This window comes from Cydia splendana, chromosome 19, assembly GCF_910591565.1.
Source record: "Cydia splendana chromosome 19, ilCydSple1.2, whole genome shotgun sequence".
In the NCBI taxonomy this organism is placed as follows: Eukaryota; Metazoa; Arthropoda; class Insecta; order Lepidoptera; family Tortricidae; genus Cydia; species Cydia splendana.
In genome coordinates this window covers 2508554-2536350 of record NC_085978.1, presented here as the reverse complement: position 1 = coordinate 2536350, position 27797 = coordinate 2508554, and the positions used below count along the sequence as shown (strand labels likewise).

At 41.0% G+C, this 27797-nt stretch overlaps 1 protein-coding gene across 1 annotated transcript in view; it reads left to right on the top strand.

The window, feature by feature from the left end:
* Window positions 1-27797, top strand: part of LOC134799934 (GPI transamidase component PIG-S) — a 102291-nt gene that overhangs the window by 57789 nt on the left and 16705 nt on the right. The window contains exons 2-5 of the mRNA XM_063772371.1: window positions 15336-15426; window positions 20963-21102; window positions 21950-22162; window positions 24391-24582. Coding sequence (XP_063628441.1) covers window positions 15336-15426; window positions 20963-21102; window positions 21950-22162; window positions 24391-24582 — 636 coding nt within the window. The remainder of the gene's footprint in view (window positions 1-15335; window positions 15427-20962; window positions 21103-21949; window positions 22163-24390; window positions 24583-27797) is intronic.

The window sequence follows — 27797 nt, the reverse complement described above, 5'->3', positions numbered from 1 at the left end:
TTTTTTTTATAATTTTAGGATAAACAGTTTAGAAGTTATTCAAGAAAATAGTGAAATGATCAGTTTATTGTAGAACCGCACACAGTTACCCTTAAAAGAGTTTTTGATCTTTTGCAGACGTGATGCAGGCACTGCCAGTTTGTCCTTGTTTCTGGTATTAATTTTATTATGTATGTCATAATTCCTTTTGAAGTTATCTATATGTTTATGGACATATACAATATTTTTATAAATGTATTGGGAGTATACGGTCAATATATTAATCTCCTTGAACTTATTTCTAAGCGAATCCCTAGCACTCATTTTATAGATCGAACGTATGGCGCGCTTTTGCAGAACAAAAATGGCATTGACATTAGCAGCACTACCCCAAAGCAAGATGCCGTATGACATGATGCTATGAAAGTAGGCAAAGTAAACCAATCTAGCTGTCTTTTCATCTGTTAGGTGGCGTATTTTACATACTGCAAACGCTGCAGAACTGAGCTTGTTTGCGAGAATATTTATGTGGGAACCCCATTGCAGCTTGGCATCCAATGTTAAACCCAGGAACACTGCATTGCTGGTTGGTTCTAGTTCCTGATCTTTGATGGTGACAGCCGTTTGTGTAGTTTTGACATTGGTAGTTACGAACCTTATATATTTAGTTTTCTTCCCATTCAACAATAGGTTATTGACGCTGAACCATTGTACTACATTTGATATAGCACTGTTTACGTGAACGTTGGCATCTTCGTGTCGTTTGACCTTAAAGATGAGGGAAGTATCGTCAGCAAACAGTACTATATCATGGTGATCCTTCACTAAATACGGTAAATCATTTATATAAATGAGAAACAGGAAGGGCCCCAATATGGAGCCCTGGGGTACGCCCATCGAAACCAGTGACCCAGGGGACCGTTTTCCATTCACGTCCACTCTTTGGATTCTCCCATCTAAATAGGATTTTAACAAATTCAGCGCTTTTCCTCTAACTCCGTAGAAATAAAGTTTCCTAACGAGTGTTTCGTGACTAACGCAGTCGAACGCCTTAGATAAGTCACAAAAAATGCCAATGGCATCATGTGACTCCTCCCAGGCATCGAAAATATTTTTAACTAATCCTATTCCAGCGTCAATTGTCGAACATTAACACTAAATATACATTTAACTATTTTCAATCTAAAATAAAATAATTATTGCACGTACCTATTTGCTTTTTACGGGCGGCGCGCGGGCGTCAAGAAGCTTGGGTGCTTGGGTGCCACTGTGGACCCAAAGTATGTCTGAAAACTGTTGGTTCTTAACTTAATTATTGTCAACACCTTTCTAGACAGTAATACAATAAATCGTATCTTATCTTCTATTATTATTTGTCTTTTATTTTTTAACAATGTTACTTGTCTTCGTTTATAAATTGAAGATGATTAAAAATCACACTACCTAATAGGTATTATAAATGCGAAGGTTTGTGAGTGTGTGTGTTTATTACTTCTTCACGCTCAAGTGGTTGGATCGATTTTGATAAAATTTGGTATGGAGGTAGCTGACACCCTGGATTAACACACAGGCTACTTCTTAACTGCGGATAACACCGCGGTGCGCAGCTAGTATAATATTAAAAAGAAGAAAGACATAGGTGAAGAGAGAAAAATACATTATAGATAACTTAAAAATAAATAAAAGAATGGTGACCGCCCTGGCCCGCAAGATTTTATACGGATTGAGCGAAGAATCTCTTAGGGCGACCGTCTGAGTCCTCTGTGGTTCTGCTTAGCTCTGAATCCCCTCAGGGCCCTGCTGAAGGATTTGGGACTAGGTTGCCAGCTTCGGAGAGAGGGTGAAGTCATTTCTCACCTTCTGTATACATGGATGACCCCAAATTATTTGTATATGTATGTTCGCGATAAACTCAAAAAGTACTGAACGGATTTTTATGTGGTTTTTACCTATGGATAGATTGATTCTTGAGGAAGGTTTAGGTATATAATTTGTTAAGGTTTTGTGTAAATTGGTTGAACTACCCGTGCGAAGCCGGGCCGGGGTCTAGTTTATCTAATTCCGTACACGGCGGGAAGAAGTTGATAAATGGCGAGAAAAAATTGAAGAAATTTGAACTTTATGTAATTTTATTTTAAGTTCAAATTTCTTCAATAAAATATCTCGACTTCTTCCCGCCGTGTATGGCTATATTAGTATGTATATCGTAGCCTAGTACCCATAGTACAAGCTTTTCTTAGTTTGGAGTTAGGTTGATCTGTGTAAGACTGTCCCCAAATATTTATTTATTTTTATGATTGTAAGAAATTATGAAAAATTTAACCCTCTCACTTTGAAATAAAGTTCAAAAACAGGTGGGAAATATATTGCCTCTGCCTTATGAAGGCTTAAGATTTAGTACCGAAAAACTGCTCATAGACGGTTTTATCAGCTTAAGATACCATAATTAAGCTTAGCTTAAATTCTGTTGCAATTGTTTGACGTACTGAAATAAATAATCCACTTCAAACAATGAGATTTTACCCATTTTATAGTCCTGCAGTCGAAGCGAAACAAATATTATTAACCTACATTGTTTTTATGGTTATTTTCCATATTTTAATAGGCTTTTTTTTATATTACAACAATACAACAAATCCGTTAAGATAAAATAATATGTATTGTTCAAGTTAGAAACTTATACTTGAGCGTTTCTTTTATTTTTTTCAATTTTTATATATTGTGACCTTTTTTTGCCATCTTTGTGATTATTTCTAGTCAGGATCACGAGCCCTTTTCATCCTTATACTTAGGAAAAAAAAAGTGTCCTAAAATTTCCATATACCTATTTTTCAAACTTTTTTTTTTGTTACCGCCATACAAACTATATGGGGAAATGGTAACACAATAGGAAAAAACTCTGGGACATTTTTTTTATCCCGTCAGGATCGAAAGAGCTCGTGATTCTGAGTAGAAATAACACAAAAGTGGCAAAAAAGGTCACAAACTCACAATACATATATAAAATGGCAAAAAAATAAAAGAAACGCTCACTTACACTTAGATACTTAGTAGGTACCTAAAAATCATCATCATCATCATATCATCCAGAGGACGTCCACTGCTGGACATAGGCCTCCCCCAAAGAGTGCCACAATGTCATGTTCTATTCTAGGGTGGTATTCCACCTATCCAATTTCTTTGTCCAATGTGTATTGCGTCTCACATTTTGCTTAATGAAAGAGAGCAAGCTTTTATCGACCACCATACTTTTCTAATAGTCATCTATAGTAATTTTTGACTCGAGGGTCGTGGTCTCGCCTCGCCTCCGTTTAATTTTCGCGGACTGTACTGTATAAAATTTAGCGTGTTGTAATCTTCTTCAACGAAGCAAGGAGCTATTTCGTCACATTAGCATTGGTTTGCAATCCATCTAGGAGAAGGATCATCATCATCATCATATCAGCCGAAAGACGTCCACTGCTGGACATAGGCCTCCCCCAGAAACCGGATCTTTGCCGGAGATTCTTATCACCCCTGACTCCGCCAGTGCTCGGACCGCTACCATAGCCAGAGCACCAGGAGTCGCCGGAAACTCGGGGCCGCGGTTTGGTTATGCTTATCACAAAGCAAGAAGAATACTCCAAAAATTAAAACCCGGAATGGAGTTACTGTAAGGCGCGAGTAGGGTCCAACCTGAAATAAGCGGCAGATTCCTGCAGCCGACCTGTCTCCACACGTATTGGTTCGCCTTTCCTGTGGGATAAGACAGTGAAGCCGAGAGGGTAACGCAGGCGGTGGGCATCCCTGCGTTTCCTTAACTCCGTCCCAGGCGGTGTAATGTCTTACACCATAAATCGTCTCCAATAGACACAAAGGCCAATAAATGAATGTAATCTTAGACAAATAGACTATAAATAGGTACCTATCTAAGCCAGCTTCAACTTAAGTTAATAAAGTTGGTCACAATAATTACGTAGGGAATGACATCACACTATTATGCAAAATGGTATCGCGCAAACTCTTGTAAGAAATGTGTGCTATGCCTAAAAATAGCACGTGTATAGGTGGTATAAAAACCGGCCAAGTGCGAGTCGGACTAGTGCACGAAAGGTTCCGTACCATAACGCAAAAAACGGAAAAAAAATCACGTTTGTTTTATGACAGCCCTATTTAAATATTTATTTTATTCTGTTTTTAGTAAGTATTTGTTGTTATAGCGGCAATAGATAGAAACACATTATGGGTGAAAATTTCAACTGTCTTATTAGCTATCACGGTTCATGAGTTACAGCCTGGTGACTGGTGGCCTATCTTACAGCCTTACAGTTCATGTTAAGATATTTTTGAGCACTTTGTCCACTCCAATATATCGACGGCGACTGTATCTTCTGTCAATATTCTATACTTTCGCATTACGTACATTCAGCTTATACCTATTTCGTTCCGGAGGTCATAGTTAATCTATAACGACAGTCGTAAACTTTGAAGGTTCTGCCGGCCTAGCCAAGGTTACAATCGCTATCGCTTCGACAACGAAAAGCTTTACATCTCTCTATCACTCTTCCATATAAGTGCGACAGTGACAGTTGCGTTTCGATCGCTACGGAGCGTAAGCGATTGACATCTTGGCTACGCGGCCTGACCTTATTTCCTTCACATCTAACCTATAATTTCCCTTATCACTTATCGTAATGTCTGATCATAGTATATAAAATTATTATGACAACTTCCATACATGAAAGGACTTATAGACCGACCGCTTAAATGAGTCCTCGCCTGCGCGGCAGGCGTACAGCGCCCGCACCTTCACCTCACCTCACCCTTAGTCGTCCTACCCCGTCGCCCCCGTACCGCGCAGGCGAGGACTCATTTAAGTGGTCGGTCTATCTAGACGTCGGATTGTTTTCCAATAAATTACGTCGTTATAAGTGAAACAAGTAATAAGTGGCACCTTGTTCAATGTAAGTGGGTCGTTCATATCGTGACAAACACCTATTGTAATTATGAATAATGAATAAATTAATTAAACACTAGCGACCCGTCCCGGCTTCGCACGGGTATATAGTTCAACCAATTAACACAAAACCTTAACAAATCATTAAACCTTCCTCAAGAATCACTCTATCGATAGGTGAAAGCCGCATTAAAATCCGTTCAGCAGTTTTTGAGTTTATCGCGAACATACAAACACACAAACAGACGCGGCGGGGGACTTTGTTTTATAAGGTGTAGTGAACTAGTGATAAGGGTGGAACCTGTATATAGGTAATAGGTATTAGATTCGCGATAGCGATAGATGAGCGAGTTTTTTTTTTCTTTGCGCTTGAGTGTTTAGTTTTGAAATATGTTGGTACTTGGAAGTATTAACAGCTAGCGATCAACGAACAATATATGCATGCATGCATTCATCTTATGGTTTGTATGCATCTTATAGAGTTATACAGTACTGGACAAAAAGAATCATACACTCACACGAAAAGTATACTTTCTTATACAACTTATTTTGTGAACTTCGCCTCGTGTTGGTATATATAGAAAACTTATAGTACAGGTAATGAGCTATGTTAGTATTAAAACATATTTCAGTTATTATCATAATCTTGTCATCTAGAGCGTGATTACTTTGACTTTGTAATTTTAGTCTAGACAAAATAAATATGACGAACGCTTTATGAGAGATAATTCAGATAATAAAAGAAAGTAGCTTTATTGATAAAAACAAAGAAATAAACAAACAATAAAACTTTAGAACCTACAGATAAAAAAGATCGCCGTCAACGGGCAAGGTGCCCAGAAGGCTGGCCGTATTTCCCCGCTATATGGCGATACTAATACGCTGGGCGAAATAGTGGCCAGCCCTCTGGTCACCAGAAGCCTCTATTAGGCGCGCCGACAAGTTACAGTCGACGCGCACTTGGCCGCCATGGCCCCAAAGTTTCGACACCAAACGCCGCAAATATGTAGTTGCTTCCCAGAGCGGCATAGTAGGTGCCATGTCATGCTCACAAATGGTAATAGGTTCCGTAACAGTAACTAAAAAGTAAATTTCTAAAAATATAATCTTCGCCATGTTTTGTGGCTCTGATTCTTTAATCCACAAACCCAGCGGGAACTGACCTTTTTTCTACTTCATTATATCTACATTCTACATCTCTTCGGTGAAGGAAAACATTCTAAGGAATCGTGGCCTAATTTTCCTTTGATTTAGCACGTCCAGGGGCCTTACCATGATGTCCTTATTGCGATTCTGTTTAGGACCTAAACTGAATTGCTAAGGGACGGAGTTATGCGACTTATATAGCTCCGTCCTTTAGCAATTCAGTTTGGGTCCTAAACAGAATCGCAATAAAGACATCATGGTAAGGCCCCAGATGACAGTCGCTTAAAGACGAACGCGTGACAAAATCCCGACACAGCGCGAGGAAGATGATAACATGCATAGTGCCATAGCCTACACTGTTGACTGTACATTGGTGGACCTTATGCTTTTTGTAATAAGGTCCACCGTTGTACAGTTATGAGTCTTACCGTTTGTAGGTGCATATAATGATGGTATGCCGCACAGCAATGTCGTGTCATGAATAGGGTCGGGAGTCAAGTGAGCACACGAGTGTGAATTGAGATCAATTTACCCGTCCGTTTACGTACTAGAGACAAAGTTCAAGTCCTTTAGCTGCTTTGTTACTGCACACCGTTGTATGGGGACCTTGCACTTTGAGACTATGTGCTGAAACTTGGCACAGTTGATTCTTAGCTGGTCTTGAGCAGATACAGACCGGGAGCCGTCGAGAGCCACCTCTCATTTAGTGAGGGGGGAGGGGGAAAGTTCTACGCTGCCGCGCTTCACTTGGAGCAACATTTCTCTAAAACTATACCTATTAGGGAATGTAATATATCATTTTCGGATAAATTAAGGATGAGGAATCTAGTTTTGGAACAAAAACAATGCACTTTCTAACAAAAAAAAGCATAAAGTAGAAAAGACTAAAAAACGTATTTTTGATTTTTTCATAATTACCAATTTTTTTTAAAGTGTAGCAGGAATCTGAAAACAAAAAATACAGTCGTAAAGCTACACTTATTACGTTTAAGAAAATATATAGTTTAATATACAAAACTGTTGATAAATGGGAGATAAAAAATAATATTAAGCGTGGGTCAGAGTGATCTCAATACAAAATAGTAAGTTCATTTTTTAGGAGATCTTGCAATCGCGGCGGGTCATTGATAATGGTAAAACATAATTTAAAAAGTAAGGAGCGTAAAGACATTGTTGACATGTCTGTGGAACGCCTTATAGAACTTTCTTGTGTTGAATTGGAACAATTTATAATTATATGCGTGTACAGGCCCCCATCGGCAGACTATAACTTATTCGAATCAGTCATAGATGAAGTACTTAGTAGTGTTTTTGGAAGTCATAAAAATATAATTGTATGTGGTGATTTCAATATTAATTTGCTAGAAAATTCGTCATTATGTGGAAGGTTACTAAATACTTTCAAATCCTTCAATTTAGTCAATTTATTTTGTGAGCCCACTCGAGTCACAGCAACCAGTGCTACATGTATAGATAACATCTTTAGTAATAATGACGCGATTAGTAAATCTGTTATTAACAACCTATGTTCTGACCACTGTGGACTAAAAGCTTCTTTCAGCGGGAAAACTGAAGAAATTCCTCAAGACACTTTGTGCAGGCCGATTTCCGAAAGTCGCCTAGGTTTATTCAATCGTAATATTACTAAACAATTATGTTGTCTTTCATGTACCCAGGAAAACCCTGACTGTTTGAGTTCCGAGTTGTTTAATTGTATTAAAAAGGAATTTGATGCCTGTTTCATTCAGAAAAAGGTGCAAGGCAAGGCCAAGACTAAATTTAGCGACTGGGCTACACCGGATATTCACGAGAAAAGACGCCGGCTCTACGACTTATATGATTTAAAGGCAACTGATAAAAGACCGGAATTTCTGGAGTACGTCAAGAATTATTCTAAATCTTTTAAGATGTTGTGTGTCGCCGCTAAAGTCGATTATTTGTCGAAAAAGATCCTAAATTCCAGCGATAAAGTCAAAACTGTATGGCAAGTTATCAGCAATGAAACTGGAAAACGTAAACTGAAGGATCCGCACTACAACCTACGAATTGCTGACACTTTAGTAAGTTCCGACCGTCAAGTGGCAGATCATTTTGAGCGGTTTTTCTCGAATATCCCGGTAGAAACAACAAGATCCCTTAATTCATCGCCAGACGTCGCTGAAGAAATTTTGAAGACAAATGTGGCAGAATGTACAGAAATCTTCAAATTTTCGTATGTCTCTCCGAATATAGTTCTTAAGACTTTTAGGTCTTTAAATTTAAAGAAAACAGAAGATCTTTGGGGCCTGTCTGTCAAAGTATTAGATTCCATTATTGAGTCAATTACACCATACTTAGCTGAGATTTTCAACAGATGCATTGATGCTGGAATTTTTCCAGATATTATGAAACATAGCAAAATTATCCCTCTGTTTAAATCAGGAACAAGAACAGATCCCACGAACTTTAGACCGATTTCAATACTACCGGCATTAAGCAAAGTGTTCGAGAAACTTATTCTGAATCAACTATTGTCACATTTCAACAGAAACAAACTGCTTGATAGCAATCAATTTGGTTTCACCAAAGGTCGATCAACTACTGACGCCGGTGCGGTACTTCTAAAACACATCTTTGATGCCTGGGAAAAAGCTCAAGATGCTGTTGGAATTTTCTGTGATCTGTCAAAGGCATTTGATTGCGTTGATCACGAAAATTTAAAGAGAAAATTAAGCCGCTATGGGATAAAAGCTAGTGCCCTTGACCTGGTCTCATCGTACCTTTCGGATAGAACTCAGCGAGTAGTTATTAATGGAACTCAATCGGCGGGGTCCCCGGTAGCCCTCGGAGTGCCTCAAGGTTCAATTCTTGGTCCCTTCCTGTTTTTGGTATACATTAATGACTTACCAAAAGTTGTGCAAGATAGACATGATATAGTGTTATTTGCAGATGACACTTCCCTTATATTTAAAGTGGACAGAAAGGAAAATAGCTTCGAGAGCATTAATGACGCGCTATCTACCATAGTAAACTGGTTTACGGCAAACAATTTGCTTTTGAACGCCAAGAAAACCAAATGCATCAAGTTTACGCTACCTAACGTCAAGCAGGTAAATAACAGCAAGATTAAAATAAAAGGTGATACGCTGGAATTTGAGGATCGAACTGTTTTCCTGGGAGTCACTCTAGACTCCAAACTGCAATGGCATGCACATATAGGCACTCTAGCCGGAAAACTTAGTTCAGCAGCCTATGCAGTGAGGAGAATCAAACAGCTAACAAACGTAGAGACGGCCAGGCTGGTATACTTTAGTTACTTCCATAGTGTTATGTCATATGGAATTCTGTTGTGGGGAAAAGCGGCAGATATTCAGACAATATTTGTGCTGCAAAAACGAGCTGTACGTTCCATCTATGGACTGGGCGCTCGAGTATCCCTAAGAGAGAAATTCAAAGAAGTTAACATTCTTACCGTTGCATCTCAATACATACTAGAGAATATTATGTATGTTCGGAAAAACATCCACGAATTCAAGGTTAACAGTGATATCCATAACTATAACACTAGAAACAAACATAAGCTTGCCGTGCCCGCCCACCGCCTCCGTAAGGTTAGTACGTCTTTCGTCGGGAACTGTACACGTTTTTATAACAAAGTCCCCACTGATGTAGTGAATTTACCACTTCACAAATTTAAGTCGCACATTAAGCGCTCCTTGTTAAGTAAGGCGTACTACACTGTAAATGATTTTATAAACGATAGAGATGCCTTTAAGCAGGTAGCTTGATTTCATTAGTATAATAAGAGCTAAATAAATATTGTTTTTTTTTTTTTTACATTGTGAATTAAATATGCTAGTGTCCAGTAGAATTGACACATGAGACAATGATGTTCTCGCTTGATTAAATTGTTTAATTTAATTTTAGTTTTGGACACTTGGAGACCTTATACATCTCTAAGTATTTATTTATATATTTTATTTTTGATTGTACATACCTATATTTTTAATGTTTCTGACACTTAGAGACCTTTACATCTCTAAGTCAACTTAGGCTAGTAATTATGTGAAGCTATACTGTCTTTTTATGTAACATACGAGCACAAAATGCCGTGTCTTACAGCTACTCGTACATGTTATTACTATTTTAATATTATTATAGGCCGGTAGCTTGAACATGTCATGCTCGCTTAAAAGTTTTTGCTTACGGTGGCGTCGTTGATCGGGTCGCCACTTTCCCGAATGAAGGTTGAGGGAGGCGATGGCTGAGATACGCGTCATACTCGTGAACGGGTGCTGTTTGTGGAGACTGGTCTGTTTAAGCTAACACAAGCTATTATACTTAGTAACTTTATTTTTATTAATTAATTACAGTGAGACGCCTCATTCTGCTCTCGTATGTTTCTTTTCTCTTAATGAATGTATTAATTATACAGGATATTGACTCTTGGAGACCCTATACATCTCTAAGGATAACTTGATAAACTATATAATCTTATAGTTCTGACACCTAGAGACATTTACACCTCTAAATATTATAGTTTTTTTTTTTTGTATTTTGTATCTGTATTTTTTATGTAATTCGACATTAAGAGACCATATACATCTCTTAGTAATTGTAATACGTTAGATTGAATTCTTAGTTTTATTTTATAAAATTGTTGATGTTATTATTTTTGCATGTATGTAAATTCAATGATGACGTGTAAAAGTGCCCTTGTGGCCTATTTGCTGAATAAATGTTGATGTTTGATGTTTGATGTTATGAATGTGGGAAAGTTACTTATAATTTGTTCTACAATCGTTTATTTTTCTTGTTTTTCGTAAATAACTCGTAAACGGTAGCCCACAGCAAAAAAATATCTTTTACGTAAATAATCTGTTTCAGATTTCTTATAAAATAAGTACTACTGTTTTTCGGTACCATCAATATTAAAAAAAATATTGAAGGGAGAAAATAAATACTTAGGTCCCCTTTTTTAGTCATTCGTAAATAACTCGTAAACGAAGGCCAATAGCAAAAAAATTTTTAGTACATGAATAATTTACATAAAATTTCCTACAAAAAAGGTCATTCGAACTTTTTCGCTAGGATCAATATTAAAAACGATATTAAAGAGAGAAAATAAATTCTAAGGTCCCCTTTTTAAATATTGATCCTAGCGAAAAAGTTTGAATAACCTTTTTTGTAGGAAATTTTATGCTAATTATTCTTGTGTTAAAATATTTTTTGCTATTGGACATCCTTTACGAGTTATTTACGAATGACTAAAAAAGAGGACCTTAGTATTTATTTTCTCCCTTCAATATTTTTTTTAATATTGACCTTAGCGAAAAAAAGGAGCACTTATTTTATAAGAAATCTGAAACAGATTATTTACGTAAAAGATATTTTTTGCTGTGGGCTACCGTTTACGAGTTATTTACGAAAAACTAAAAAATAAACGATTGTAGAACAAATTATAAGTAACTTTCCCACATTCATAATATTTTGTATTGAGATCACTCTGGTCCACGCTTAATATTATTTTTTATCTCCCATTTATCAAGAGTTTTGTATAATAAACTATATATTTTCTTAAACGTAATAAGTGTAGCTTTGCGACTGTATTTTTTGTTTTCAGATTCCTGCTACACTTAAAAAAAAATTGGTAATTATGAAAAAATCAAAAATACGTTTTTTAGTCTTTTCTACTTTATGCTTTTTTTTTGTTAGAAAGTGCATTGTTTTGGTTCCAAAACTAGATTCCTCATCCTTAATTAAACCGAAAATGATATATCACATGCCCTAATAGGTACAGTTTTAGAGAAATGTTGCTCCAAGTGAAGCGCGGCGGCGTCGAACTTCCCCCCCTCCCCCCCACTAAATAAGACGTGGCTCTCGAGGTCTCCCGGTCTGTATCTGCTCATGACCAGCTAAGGATCAACTGTGCCAAGTTTCAGCGCATAGTCACAAAGTGCAAGGTGTCGTGCAGTAACAAACTAGCTACTTTTACAACGTATGAATTCATAGGTACATACTTACACCTATATTGCTGTTAAGGAAATTCTTTGTAACCTTTATGTGTGTGCTTATAAACATAATGTGGGTACTTCGAGATATGCATGAGATGGAATAAATCAGTCATACGCCATCAGCTGTTTAATTTGGATCCCTGTCCCATACTACAATAACCAAAATAACCGTTTTCACACAGCTGTTTAACCCTAAGTCCCTGCGTACAATTTTTGGTACATATTCCAAAATCTCTTTTGAACTTTTATTGTGTAACTAAGGGTTCCAATTTCAAAAACAAAACAATTGCTTCTGGGTCTCAGGAGGTTAAAATATGTATTTACTGTCATTTTATGGCCTTCGGTTTCGAATTCTTCCGGTTCCGAGAGCAAAAGCACGAATTACTAAGTATGAAAAATTTCCCTCGTTCGCTCCAGGATCCTATCACCACTATCATCAGATACTAATTTAAGTTTAATGGAATTTGAGAACCTACCCTTTTGAAGTCAAAGCCCACGCGATGCAAGTGTTATTTATACGTCATAATATCATAGAAGGTTGACGTTTAAAATAACACTTGCACTGAGTGGGCTATCAAAATCGTTGTAGACTTTTCTTGGTCTAACTCTATTTCAGTTCTGAATTTTTTGGTATGATTCTTATTCACTTATTTACTCCAAAGTATATCTTAATATTTCATGAGATTTGTGCTATTTAAATTTAAAGATTTAATAAAACGGTTTTGGCCTGCGCGGTTGTGCAAGGAAACCTCTCTATAGTGTCTTAATATCCTTACCTGCGCCTGGCAACTCTTTATTAGTGAAATTTAGAGTGGGTAGAAAGCCAGCAAAAGGGGTTTTTTAAATCAACACTTCGTATGGGGTTTTATTTTATTTATAAGGCACACTACAGACGACATTTAATACATGATTCCAATAAAAGTGGTAGGCTTTATATAGAAATGCCATCCAAAATAAGTGAGCACAGCAAGAACAATAAATAACAACGAGCAAAAACTATCCTAAAATTATAAAAAAAAACCGGGCAAGTGCGAGTCGGATTCGCGCACGAAGGGTTCCGTACCATAATGCAAAAAACGGCAAAAAAAAAAAAAGGTCACCCATCCAAGTACTGACCCCGCCCGACGTTGCTTAACTTCGGTCAAAAATCACGTTTGTTTTATGGGAGCCCCACTTAAATCTTTATTTTATTCTGTTTTTAGTATTTGTTGTTATAGCGGCAACAGAAATACATCATCTGTGAAAATTTTAACTGTCTAGCTATCACGGTTCGTGAGATACAGCCTGGTGACAGACGGACGGACGGACGGTCAGCGGAGTCTTAGTAATAGGGTCCCGTTTTACCCTTTGGGTACGGAACCCTAAAAAAACAACAGGTTGCACTCCGCGAGTGCGGGCAGAAGTGAAAACTCAATGACATTGTAACAGTTTTTCGATCAGGTCACGTGTCCGTCTTACGAATTTTCAATCTGTCGAATCTGTCGGTCACGTGACCAGTCGCGAGTTTATCATTTTTTCCCCACCTCAAAAAGTGCACAGCGCCGCTAAAGAAGTTTTCACTTAAAAAAAAAGTCAAAATATCTTAAAAACATACTAAATTTTAAAATTACATAAATGATCGTAACATGTTAAATTGCTTACTATTGTTGTTGTGTAGTATGGTGGCCTGTAGGTGGGAGGTTTCGTCTATGTACCTATAGAATATATATATTATATACATCGCCTTTCATCGAAAGGTTGGGAATATGACACACTGCTTAAACAATGGATAAAGACGAAAGCGATCTGTAAACATTCATTGTATCAGTTAATCCAGTTTCTACTTGCTATGTGTAACTAATGTAACTATGTACTTGCCATCCATGTTTGAGTATAACAGTGGAGTTCCTTTGAATGAATCATGGATAAGTATTTCTAAATATGTGACGTCCCACGGGTAAAGGTACCTTATGGGGGTTGGCGCTTACGCTATTATTAACACCGCTCCAATATTATTGCGGCGCCATGCGACGTAAGCGCCGGCCGCCATAAGGTACCCTTTTCCATGGAACGTCACATATGAACTCACCTGACATTCATTCATTATTTTAAAATTATAGGTTCAGTCCAGTGGGACTATTTCGCCAGTATCAAGGTAGGAGCTAAATACGACGACTAAAATTGTACGATTAGTACAAGACAGTGTACGGTGATTTTATTAGCTCTTGTAAGGCGATAACACATAAACAGAAATTCTGATAGAAACGTTATTCACTACACCTTATAAAACAAAGTCCCCGCCGCGTCTGTCTGATTGTATGTTCGCAATAAACTCTAAAACTACTGAACGGATTTCCATTCGGTTTTCACTTATCAATAGATTGAATCTTGAGGGAGGTTTAGGTGTATAATTTGTTAACACGTGCGAAGCCGGGGCGGGTCGATAGTAAATTATAAGACAGTTCTGGCTTTCCATCACAGAAGGGTCCTCACGCTTCGAGTGCCATAAGGATGTTTCCATCTGAAATTCCAACAGAACTTCTGACAGAAACGTCCTTATTGCAGATGAAACATAAGGACAAAGGTCAACCCAACTATTAGGTTTGAACCATTGGACTTATATCTAAGGACGGGCCTTACGAGCAATAAGAATGGGGCCAGTACGGTTACCATAAGTTTGTCACTGACATAAACGCCGTCGAGAACGTAATTTACTTTCTATACATCTCGCTCGCACTCGCATATTAGTGCAAACGGGATGGATAGAAAGTAAATTACGTTCTCGACGGCGTTTATGTCAGTGACAAACTGATGGTAACCGTACAGTACAGCGGTGTCACGCACACGAATTCGAGCCAATCGTGCAGTCTAACGCCACAACGCGATTGGTTGATGAGTTCGCGTCATGCGCACGTTTGGTCGCAACTGGTTCCGATAGACTGCACGATTGGCTCGAAATCCTGAGTGACACCGCTGAATTAGTACCATTCTTAGTGCCCGTAAGGCCCGTCCTTAGATGTAGGTATGTCAATGGTTTGAACATGGTTTATTAAGGCATAAAAACAAAACTGTTCACTTAAGTGTACACACATAAATAACGCACTTTTTTTTTTGACGGAGTGGGAATGCGTTTACGCACGGTGTGTGGGACTCGCCGCTCCTTTCCCCTCTCTTGGCAATAGAGGGGGAAAATCTGGCCCTACCCACTAAACCCACTCCGGCGTACATAAATAACGCACTTTACATAAATGTGTCATGAAGAAGAATAATATTATTAAAATGAAAAATTTATTCAATTTCAGAGTCGAGTCGGATGTGGGCGAGCGCGTCCTTCGTGGGCGTACTCATCGTCATCGGCCTGCCGCTCTGGTGGAAGACCACGGAGGTGTACAGGTAATGCGACACGTCACATGTTCCTCCTTAACCCAGCCAATCTCAGTGTACTCCGCGAAGCCCTAGGGCTCCGCAAAGTCTCTGTGAGGGCTCCGCGGGAAAAGACGAAAAAATATCAATAACCACCTCTTCTATGCCTTCAATAGTGATTAGTGACGAACGAAAATTTTTTATTTGGGGTTTGTCAATTATTTCGCTTACAAATAGTGTTCCGTCACTAAAAAATGTGAGAACCGCTGTAATAATCTAAGTAGTCGGTTGTGAACCTGCCTGCTGAACTGACATTCGGAACTCCGTAAGCGCGATGTCAAAATAAAATAAAAAACAAAATAGTTTATTGATACAGTGAAACTTATGATTAAACAAGGTTAGGTAAACTTATTCTAGTTAAACACTGCTAAAGTTGTTACAAGATATGAAAATTGCCCGTGACATCTGCACTAGGCAATGCATGCCTGTCTCGCAGGATGGCATTTTTAGGGTTCCGTACCCAAAGGGTAAAACGGGACCCTATTACTAAGACTTCGCTGTCCGTCCGTCCGTCCGTCTGTCACCAGGCTGTATCTCACGAACCGTGATAGCTAGACAGTTGAAATTTTCACAGATGATGTATTTCTGTTGCCTCTATAACAACAAATACTAAAAACAGAATAAAATAAAGATTTAAATGGGGCTCCCATACAACAAACGTGATTTTTGACCAAAGTTAAGCAACGTCGGGAGTGGTCAGTACTTGGATGGGTGACCGTTTTTTTTTTGCTTTTTTTTCGTTTTTTTTTTTGCATTATGGTACTGAACCCTTCGTGCGCGAGTCCGACTCGCACTTGCCCGGTTTTTCCTAGTTTGCCAGTTTTTATTGATTACATTAGGCGCTAAAGAATTCACTACTATCAGCTAAATTAACAAAATGCATGCTACACTACAATCTACTACTAATTATAACCGATGTAGAAGTATGAGTGTTTCATACTAGTTGAATAAATAATGCTAATAACAAATAATGAACTTACTATATCGAAAGCTCCTCAGTTGGTTGACTAGTTCTATCATCATCTCCTCACATGTCCAATCCAGATACCAGAAGATCAAACTCACACGCGCACCGCGTGATATGACCTGATAATATACATTATATTATAATATACATTATTTATATTATAAAATTAGCAACGAGGTAGTACTCTCAAGAACGCGTTGCTGCAGCTTAACTGCTATGTTAAAGCAGAGAAGACTTCGTTGGCTCGGTCACATACATCGCATGGACCCTGGGAGACTACCACGCCAAGTAATGCTGGGTCAGATAGCGGACGTAAAAAGACCTGTAGGGCGCCCAACTCTACGGTTTAAGGACTCATGTAAGCGTGACATGGACAGTTTTGGCATTCGGACCGAGGGCTGGGAGAAACGCGCCGAAATGAGACCGGAGTGGCGTCATGACATTCAAGTCGGAACTTCTAAGCATGACGATGACTGGCTGGAGAACCTTAAGCGGAAAAGTCTTCGTCGTGCTCTACCACCGCCTGCGGACTCGCGTTTTGTGTGCGATCGATGTGGCAAGAAATGCCGCGCTGCTATAGGACTTTATAGCCATCAACGGCGATGCGGGACCCCATAAACACACAAGCGCCGCAACAAACATCTACAAAAGATGATGTGGCCAATGATGATGACACAACCAAAATAGGCAAAATATATCCACACCCCGCTCCATACATCATCTATTTTAACTAGAGGTCTTGTTATTTGGTCGAGTTGTACTGAAATACGCCGATACCATGGTTTATAAGTTAGGGGGCTGATTACCAGTCCGCCTGCAGTCTCTGGCCTTATCCGGCGGCCTACCGTCCTAGGCCAATAACGTCCACACACATATAAGCGATTAGTGCCTGCCGGCAATGGCCTGTTGCCATCTCTGCGACTGCAGACTAGCAGTTGAGAGTCGTCAGTTTTCCGCCGTACGGCCACCCGCCGGCAACGGTGTGATATAAGTTTACAGGGCCCTATAAATGGACAGTTCGCCGAACGATATCAGCTTGTCAGTTAATCGCAACAGGCCTCACATTAAAGGGGCCCACAGATTACTAGTTCGCCGGACGATATCAGCCTGTCAGTTGTTCGGAGCTGTCAAATTTTGCTTTTGACCGACAGTTCTATTTCAGACCACGGACTGTGCGGCCGATATCTGTCGCCGCTGACCGGAATCATCAAGCGACCACGCACTATCGGTTCGTGCTAGCCGTCAGGCCGAAACTTGAACGAGAACTGTTAGTGTGTGGCCTTGTGCGATGAACTAACAGGCTGATATCGTCCGGCGGACTGGTAATCGATCCCTTTACACACGCAAAACCATGGGGTTATCGGCATGGCCGCCATGGCTATCGCTGTTTATGGGAAATGTCATGATAAGTACGCTAATATTATGTAAATATGCGTTGATAATTCTGGAACACATAAAGTATGCTGGAATTGTGTGTGTTGATAAAGCACGCTATTTCTAACAAGTGATGTCAAATATTTATAAAAGTTTTGTCTTATTTCTAATTGTACCTAAATACTCCAGCCTAAAGTTCGTTTTTAGGGTTTCGTAGTCACCTAGAAACCCTTATACATAGTTTCGCCATGTCTGTCTGTCTGTCTGTCCGAGGCTTTGCTCCGTGATCGTTAGTGCTAGAAATCTGCAATTTGGCATGGATAATAACGGTAAAATAAAAAATATAAACAAAAATTCATACAAAAAGTTTATCTTTTTAATTTTTTTTTGCTTTGACCCAATAGTGTGGGGTATCGTTGGATAGGTCTTTCAAAACGAATAAGGGTCTCCTAAAACCATTTTTTGATATAGTTAATATTTTCGGAAATATGTGCTCCGAAAGAAAAAAAATGTGCCCCCCCCCCCCCTTAACTTTTGAACCACGGGTCCAAAAAAAAATAAAATTGTGAAACAAGAACTTAATAAATACTTTCAATGAAAACTATAGCGAACATGATCGGTCTTACTGAGGGAAGTAGTGTCATAAGGTGCAAATTTTGGTATCGGATTAATTCACTTAGCACAGATGTAATATACGTAAAGCTAAGCTATTTGAGCCCGGTAGACATCCGCCACCCCCTGGCAGGTAGGCAGGGGGGCAGTCAAAGTAATTTGTAATGGATCAACTCCTTTTTAACCACGTTAAAAGATGAATTTTTAAAAACGCTGAAATTACTTTTCTTGTATTCTAGTAATATGCACATATAAAAAGTTTCAAGCCCCACACTCGAAAAATTTTTTGATCTCCATACAAATTTTCAACCTCTATTTCGCCACCTTAGGGGATGAATTTTCAAAAACGCTGAAATTAGTTTTCTTGTATTTTAATAGTATATCTTTTAACGAAGTTTGAAATTCCTAGCTTAAAATAAAACATGAACCCCATACAAACTTTCATCCCCTTTTTAACCCCCTTAGGGGTTGAATTTTTCAAAATCTCTTCTTATCTCTTGTACACATTATAAATGTAACCTGGTGTGCAAATTTCAACTTTCTAGCATTTCTAGTTTCGGCTGATAATAGCAATAGTTGAATAAAAAAATAGCACGCCGGTTTTGATTTATTCGTCAATATTTTTATTTTTTTTCTATTAAACTGTACATCAAAGGTCTCAAAAATGAATTCCTCATGCCCGCTTTATCTGGAATTGATACCAAACTCGAGGTGGTAGGTAAATAGAAGCCGATATGCGGCGTGTAACTTTGGATGCCCCCCTGCCTACCCACCAGGGGGTGGCGGATGGCTACCGGGCTGGATTGGTTTAGCTTTACGTATACTACATCTGTGCCAAGTGAATTCATCCGATACCAAAATTTTCACGTCCCATACATTTGGTGACACTACTTCCGTCACTATCTAGACGTTTTTGAGTTATTGCAAAAAATCTTCTTTAAATAATCACGATTATTTAGCAGTAGCGCTAGTGTGCACGTTGATGGGCTCTTAAACATATCACTTTTTACAAGCTTCACAGATACACAATGACCCATGAGAAATGAGAAATATAAACGTATGTACAGTCGCCATCAGATATATCGGAGCGGCCAAGGTGTTCACAATATCTGAACACGCGCTCTAACGCCCTGACAATAGAGGCGTGTTCCGATATTTGTGAGCACCTTGGCCGCTCCGACATATCTGATGGCGACTGTACAGTTGAGATATCTATCCTTTATATAATATTTAATTAATCAAGTTACCTCTGAAGCTTATCTAAATCCTACAATTTTCTTATCTAAAGGGCTCTTCAACTATAAACTAGCAAATCTAATATTTACATAACCTTCAATTGCGTATAATTACTTAATTTAATATACATATTTATATTTAGATACGGCGTGCATATAAAAATTGGTGTCTTTAGGTTATCGTTATGATAGCTATGTTCTCACGATTGACACTTTAATTTGGCGATGGGACGGCTAAGGTCAACGTGATAGGACACGTGACATTTGGATGCCATTTTTTACGGTTCCGTAGTCAACTAGGAACCCTTATAGTTTCGCCGTGTCCGTCTGTCTGTCCGAGGCTTTGCTCCGTGATCGTTTGTGCTAGGAAGCTGCAATTTGGCATGGATATATAAATCAATAAATCCGACAAAATCTCGTTTTTAGGGTTCCGTACCCAAAGGGTAAAACGGGACCCTATTACTAAGACTTCGCTGTCCGTCCGTCCGTCCGTCCGTCCGTCCGTCCGTCCGTCCGTCTGTCACCAGGCTGTATCTCACGAACCGTGATAGCTAGACAGTTGAAATTTTCACAGATGATGTATTTCTGTTGCCGCTATAACAACAAATACTAAAAACAGAATAAAATAAAGATTTAAATGGGGCTCCCATACAACAAACGTGATTTTTGACCAAAGTTAAGCAACGTCGGGAGTGGTCAGTACTTGGATGGGTGACCGTTTTTTTTTTCATTATGGTACGGCGCGTGCGCGAGTCCGACTCGCACTTGCCCGGTTTTTAGGGTACCTACTACCTACCCACACGTAAAGTGGGGGTGTGATCTTTTTTTTTCGCTTCAACCCTACGGTGTGGGGTATCGTTGGATAGGTCTTTCAAAACGAATAAGAATCTTCACCAAACATTTTTTGATAAAGTGAATATTTTCGGAAATAATAGCTCCGAAAGAAAAAAATTGTGAAAAAGGAGGGGGTCCTTTAACTTTTGAACCATGGGTCCAATAAATATGAATTAAATCGTAAATAAAAACTCAATAAATACTTTCAATGAAAACTGTAGCGTACATAATCGGTCTAACCGTTTTTAAGTTATTACAAAAAGTATTCTCTTCTTATTGTTAGTAAAATACGTACAAAGCGCTGCGAAAGTAAAACCTTTTTTTGTAATGTACATGATACTTACTAATAGCCCCCGTTTAGCCTATTCTGACAGAATGGAAACTATGAAAGCCTACACTGAGCATGGCCCGACATGCTCTTGGCCGATTTTGTTTCAATGGAATTGTGAAACTCATTAATTGAACTCGTTTTTGATATTTTCAGGGTAGCGCTACCATACGACAAGATCGCCGCTTTCGATTCGCTGTCTCACACCATCGCTACCGAGGTGACAGTGATGGCGAATGACGACGCCATCGCGTCGCAGATAGCGGGGCTCATTGAGAAATCCTTCGAAGATTCGAGTATGGGCGGTATTCCATCTGTCCAATATATTGGTCCAATATCCAATGTTTATTTTTTGGATTTTTTAGTTGGTTCGATTCCCAGGCGAAAAAATCTTTGAATGCAGTTTTGTGTCTTTTTAAAAGTAAAAGAATGTTTTCATTTTTAATAAGCAGAAACGTCTGCGATCGATGCTATTAAGCGTTGAAGTGTTGTGTGCTGTGTGTTGTAGTTAAGTGATGCGTTTAAGAAGTGTAACACTCTTACGGTAGATGTCTCTAGGGTCCCTTGACCCATAATATATGGTGGAAAGATTTGCTGGCTATGGATGAGGTCTTGGCGGCTCAGATGGCAGAGCGCTGAAGTATCGATCCAGAGGCCGTGAGTTCAAGTCTCACCCAAGACAGTAATTTTTCCATACTTAAATTTATTCTAAGCTTAAAAGAATGTTTCCTTTAAGTAAAATGAGCTAACATAAGGTTTTTTTTAAAGCACGTTCTCTCCAGGGCCCATTTTTTTCCACAAACTTCAAACTTCAACATTTATTCAGCAAATAGGCCACAAGGGCACTTTTACACGTCAACATTGAATTTACATACAAGCAAATATAATGATAATACATCAATCAACAATTATAAAATACAACTGCAACTACCAATTCAAACTAACATATTACACACTGTATATTGTTAGTTTTCATAATTTGTAATTTGATTATCATTGTTGACATTTTATAATTATACGTTTGCATGCTAAATTATTGACGATCATATTGTAAATTCACATAGATTAGCGTAAGAATAATTTATACTGTAATTTATCATTATGAAATAAAGAAACTAAACTAAACTATATATCTCTTTCCAGCCACATTAAAAGTCAAAGTGACCAAGACCATTATTTCGGACTCTCTGCGCAATACGCTGGAATCCGTCGCCGACGAACCAGAAGCGATAGAAGAGGTAGCGGCCAGCGTCAGCGTGTCAAAACCTAACACGCTATATGTGGTACAGAGGTCGCCGCTGTTTCAAAATGTCTGGCTTAGTGGGGAGCGTGTCATGTTCTTCAGGGACTCTAAAGGTATAATAAATGATCCCGTCTCTTTCTAGCCTTTAAAAACTCTCTTTTTAGCATTGAATAGAAGAGGTAGCGGCCAGCGTCAGCGTGTCGAAACCTAACACGCTGTATACAGTACAGTACAGTATATACAGAGGACGCCGCTGGTCCAAAATGTCTGGCTTAGTGGGGAGCGTGTTATGTTCTTCAGGGACTCTCAAGGTATTCCCGTCTCTTTCTATAATAAGATGCGATAGAAGACAGAAGAGGTAGCGGCCAGCGTCAGCATGTCGAAACCTAACACGCTATATGTGGTACAGAGGTCGCCGCTGTTTCAAAATGTCTGGCTTAGTGGGGAGCGTGTCATGTTCTTCAGGGACTCTAAAGGTATTCCCATCTCTTTCTATAATAAGATGCGATAGAAGACAGAAGAGGTAGCGGCCAGCGTCAGCCTGTCGAAACCTAGCACTATATGTGGTACAGAGGACGCCGCTGTTCCAAATTGTCTGGCTTAGTGGGGAGCGCGTCATGTTCTTCAGGGACTCTAAAGGTATGATAGATGATTCCCTCTCATTCTAGCCTTTAAAATCTCTCTTTTTAGCATTGAATAGAAGAGGTAGCGGCCAGCGTCAGCGTGTCGAAACCTAACACGCTATATGTGGTACAGAGGACGCCGCTGTTTCAAATGTCTGGCTTAGTAGGGAGCGCGTCATGTTCTTCAGGGACTCTCAAGGTATTCCCGTCTCTTTCTATAATAAGATGCGATAGAAGACAGAAGAGGTAGCGGCCAGCGTCAGCGTGTCGAAACCTAACAAGCTATATGTGGTACAGAGGACGCCGCTGTTTCAAAATGTCTGGCTTAGTGGGGAGCGTGTTATGTTCTTCACAGATTCTAAAGGTATGATAAATGATCCCGTCTCATTCTAGCCTTTAAAATCTCTTTTTAGCATTGAATTTAAGAGGTAGCGGCCAGCGTCAGCGCGTGGAAACCTAATAATCCAGTAACTTTGTCGAATTTTGTAACCTGGCCCTTTTGCGTCAAATCCGGTAGTTCTGATTATTTGCAGACTTGTTTATGATGTTGGCCCAATGAATAATCCAAGTTTGTGACTTCGAGCGCCGAACGCAACTTTGTCAAAAATCGAATAAACCGCAATTTTTTTTAGATTTGGGCGATTATAACCCTAAAGTACTAGTTTTTGGTAGTAACTTCCTAGGGCGTTTTTAAAGTAGACTAAATTTGCTACAATAAGACACTAGAATTGTCTCTGTATATCTAATATTTTCCGAGATAAAGCCTTTCAAAATTTTATAATTTTACATCAGTTCTTAGGTGTAATATAAGGGTTAGGCAGGTAATTTATATGGAATTAATCACCGCCACGTACTACAAAATATTAATTTTCCTTAAAAAAAAAATATTTTTTCAAAATAGGCACTCATACATTTTTTTATGGAAAATAAATATTTTGTAGTACGTGGCGGTGATTAATTCCATATAAATTACCTGCCTAACCCGGTGTACTGACGTAAAATTATAAAATTTTGAAAGGGTTTATCTCGGAAAATATTAGATGTACAGAGACAATTCTAGTGTCTTATTGTGGCAAATTTAGTCTACTTTAAAAATGCCCTAGGAAGTTACTATCAAAAACTAGTACTTCAGGGTAATAATCGCCCAAATCTAAAAAAAATTGCGGTTTATTAGATTTTTGACAAAGTTGCGTTCGGCACTCGAGGTCACAAACTTGGATTATTCATTGGGCCAACATCATAAACAAGCCCGCAAAAAATCAGTACTACCGGATTTGACGCAAACGCAAAATGTATAATTTTACTGTATTATAACACGCTATATGTGGTACAGAGGACGCCGCTGTTCCAAAAGTGCCACTACACTTTGTCGATGCGAGGCCTGTGCTGAGTTAGCTTTCGGCCCGGCCACGACTTTACGCGGCGGTGGGAGCGGCGAGCGGATAGGTGTGAACGAAAGGTCGAATCGCTGTGTCTCGCTCCAGCCTATGGCCTCCGTTCGTCGCTGCCGTCGTGGCCAGGCCTTTAGAGTCTTCCCCCTTATTCATAAAACCTTTCAAGCCTGAATTAGTTAAATTATGTTTTATCCCTTTCTTACAAATAGATTCAGAGACAGATAAAGACAACGATTCACAGCTTATTTAGATTTACGTGATTTAGGATTTAGACGACAGTAGACATCTAGTCATTCACAATATATTTCATGTTTTTTGTTCCAGCGGGCCCAACCGTCGTCCAAGCCCTCAAAAGCTGGGTATACCAGACCTCAGTACTCCAAGGCGCTGTATCAGACTCGGACGAAGCGCGACGCACTCGTTTCCCGCCCGGTGGAGGATACCACGTCACTCTGTCCGTGGCCGTACCTTCGCCAAAGACCAAGCTTCGATTCCCCGCTAGAGACGCCATGGAAGGTAACTCTAGTCTATAGTATACAGCGGGCCCAACCATCGTCCAAGCCCTCAAAAGCTGGGTATACCAGACCTCAGTACTCCAAGGCGCAGTATCAGACTCGGACGAAGCGCGACGCACTCGTTTCCCGCCCGGTGGAGGCTACCACGTCACTCTTTCCGTAGCCGTGCCTTCGCCGAAGACCAAGCTTCGATTCCCCGCCAGAGACGCCATGGAAGGTAACTCTAGTCTATAGTATACAGCGGGCCCAACCATCGTCCAAGCCCTCAAAAGCTGGGTATATCAGACCTCAGGACTTCAAGGCGCAGTATAAGACTCGGACGAAGCGCGACGCACTCGTTTCCCACCCGGTGGAGGCTACCACGTCACTCTGTCCGTGGCCGTACCTTCGCCAAAGACCAAGCTTCGATTCCCCGCTAGAGACGCTATGGAAGGTAACACTAGTCCATAGTATACAGCGGGCCCAACCGTCGTCCAAGCCCTCAAAAGCTGGGTATACCAGACCTCAGTACTCCAAGGCGCAGTATCAGACTCGGACGAAGCGCGACGCACTCGTTTCCCGCCCGGTGGAGGCTACCACGTCACTCTTTCCGTAGCCGTGCCTTCGCCGAAGACCAAGCTTCGATTCCCCGCCAGAGACGCCATGGAAGGTAACTCTAGTCTATAGTATACAGCGGGCCCAACCATCGTCCAAGCCCTCAAAAGCTGGGTATATCAGACCTCAGGACTTCAAGGCGCAGTATAAAGAAAATAAAACGACTAAAAGTACATAAAATAACCCTTATACAAGAAAAATATTAGAGACTAGCTGTGCCCGCGGCTCCGCCCGCGTGGAATTCGGTATGTGTCAGTAAGCGGCTAATTTCTAATCCTAATTTCTCTCCCTCTCCCCTGGAGGCGGAACTTGAAGTAAAGTTGACAGATGGATATGCTAGCGGACTGTAGTCCAGATAAAATATTTTACAGTTAGGTACCACTAAATAAAACTACACTCCAAAATAAATATTTTTTTTCGCCCTTATTAAAATTTTACACGTGATTTTAACGACAGAGTAGGTGTATATCGGACGATACAGTAAGGTATACGCACGCGAGCGAAAGCGAAGCGGCCTGCCTGGCTAGAGCGTGCCTGGCAGCCCGCGATAGAAACCGCCAAAAAGGGCCTCGCCCTGATATGGCCTCCCCACGCCCCCCAAGGGGGAGTGTGAGATGATCCTGCGCGCACCAACTAACCCCTCAGGATCACATTACCCTCAGCTAGCATTCAACCGTAAACTGAGGGTAGTTTTCTGGAATGCGCAATCGCTGACCAGCAAGGAAGCCCTGCTCCGTCACTTCCTCAGAGAGCAGAATGTGGACATATTGCTGGTCAGCGAAACGTTCGCCAAGAGAGACCTCAAGATGGGGGGCTACGTAGTATACCAGCGGAACGAAACAAACCAGCAGGGATACCCGTTCCGCGGAGTCGCCGTGATGGTCCGCAGAACCATCATCCACCAGCCTGTCGACTTCGTGCCTTATGACTCCTTCACAGCGCTCGGAGTCGACATTAGGGTGGCCGATGGAGACCTCCGGCTCTACACCGTCTACAAACCCCCACAGCACCCGACCAGCCGCCTAAGAGCAGATCTCCGTGCACTGTTCCAGTCCTCAGGGCCGACCATCCTGGCAGGGGACTGGAACGCAAAGCACACTGCCTGGAACTCCTCAAAAATAAACGCTGCCGGCAGAACGCTGTACAGCGTGATAATGGACGCAAACTACGATGTCACAGGACCAGGGGAGCCTACACGACACTCAGATGGCCAAGGGACCTGCGACATCATAGACTTCGCAGTCCATAACGACTGCAATGCCACACTGAACATGGAAGTACTGCCAGACCTTCCGTCGGACCACCGACCAGTACTTATGACCATAAAAGCGGCCCCATATTCCGTCCCGAGGAGGAAGTCGAGGCGGAAGACCAACTGGGGGGCCTTCACAGAAGCACTGCAGAACCCTCAAACCGGACCAGTCTCCACCGCCGAGGAAGTTGAAGCCGCAGCCAAAGCCATCACCGACAACATACAGCTGGCGCTAGAATCCTCCTCGCACACCATCCCCGAGGGCGAGAGGTACAAGCCCCTCCCCGCGGAGATCCAGGCACTTATCCTGCGGAAACGCCAGCTGAGAAGGAGATGGCAACAAACTCGCTGCCCCACCCTGAAGACCGAGCTCAACAACCTAGTGGAGAAGGTGAAGATTGAGCTGCGGAACAACGCAGCAGCTGATTGGGAGACCCATATTGCCAGCATAGACGAAGACATGCCCTCCATTCACCGGCTGTGCAGGCAATTGGGAACAACCAAAGAGGCAGTAAGGCCACTCGTGGACGAGAGGGGAGCGCTCCACTACAAGGCCGAAGAGAGGGCAGAACTGTTCGCGGACTTCCTGGAGCGAACGTTCCAACCGAACCCTGCTACAAATGCGGACCACGCGAGGGAGGTGGAGGAGCAACTGACAGGGTACTTAGAGCAACCGCCGAATGCAGAGGAGGACCCGGTCTTCTTCTCACCCGGCCAAGTTAGACGCGCAACCAGAAGAACCAACCCGAAGAAGGCCCCGGGCGCCGATTCGATCCCGAACATGGCGCTTCGTCACCTGCCGCAGCACACCATCGTGGCGGTGACACGCCTGTTCAATGGGATCATGCGCTCGGGCCACTTTCCGAAGACCTGGAAACTTGGCCGGGTCATCATGCTGCCGAAACCGGGGAAGGACAGAAGAAGGCCGGAGAGTTACCGGCCGATCACTCTGCTCAGTACCCTGTCTAAAGTCTTCGAGAGGCTCCTGCTAGGAAGACTGCAGCCACACATCGTGCCGAGGCCGGAGCAATTCGGATTTCGGTCAGAACACTCTACAACTCTGCAGCTGACAAGAGTCCTCTCCTTTATGGGCGAGAGGATGAATCAGAAGGAGCATATCGTCGCGGTGTTCCTGGATATGGAGAAGGCGTTTGACAGAGTCTGGCATGAGGGCCTGCTAGCTAAGCTGTCAACGTCTTCGGCCCCACGTCGAGTAGTACGCGTCATCAGCTCCTTCCTCACGGATAGAAGCTTCCAAGTGGCAGTTGAGGACGCCCTATCCTCAGCACGCCCGATCCTCGCGGGAGTTCCACAAGGAAGCTGCCTCTCACCATCTTGCTACGCCTGGTTCACTGATGACATCCCGGTGG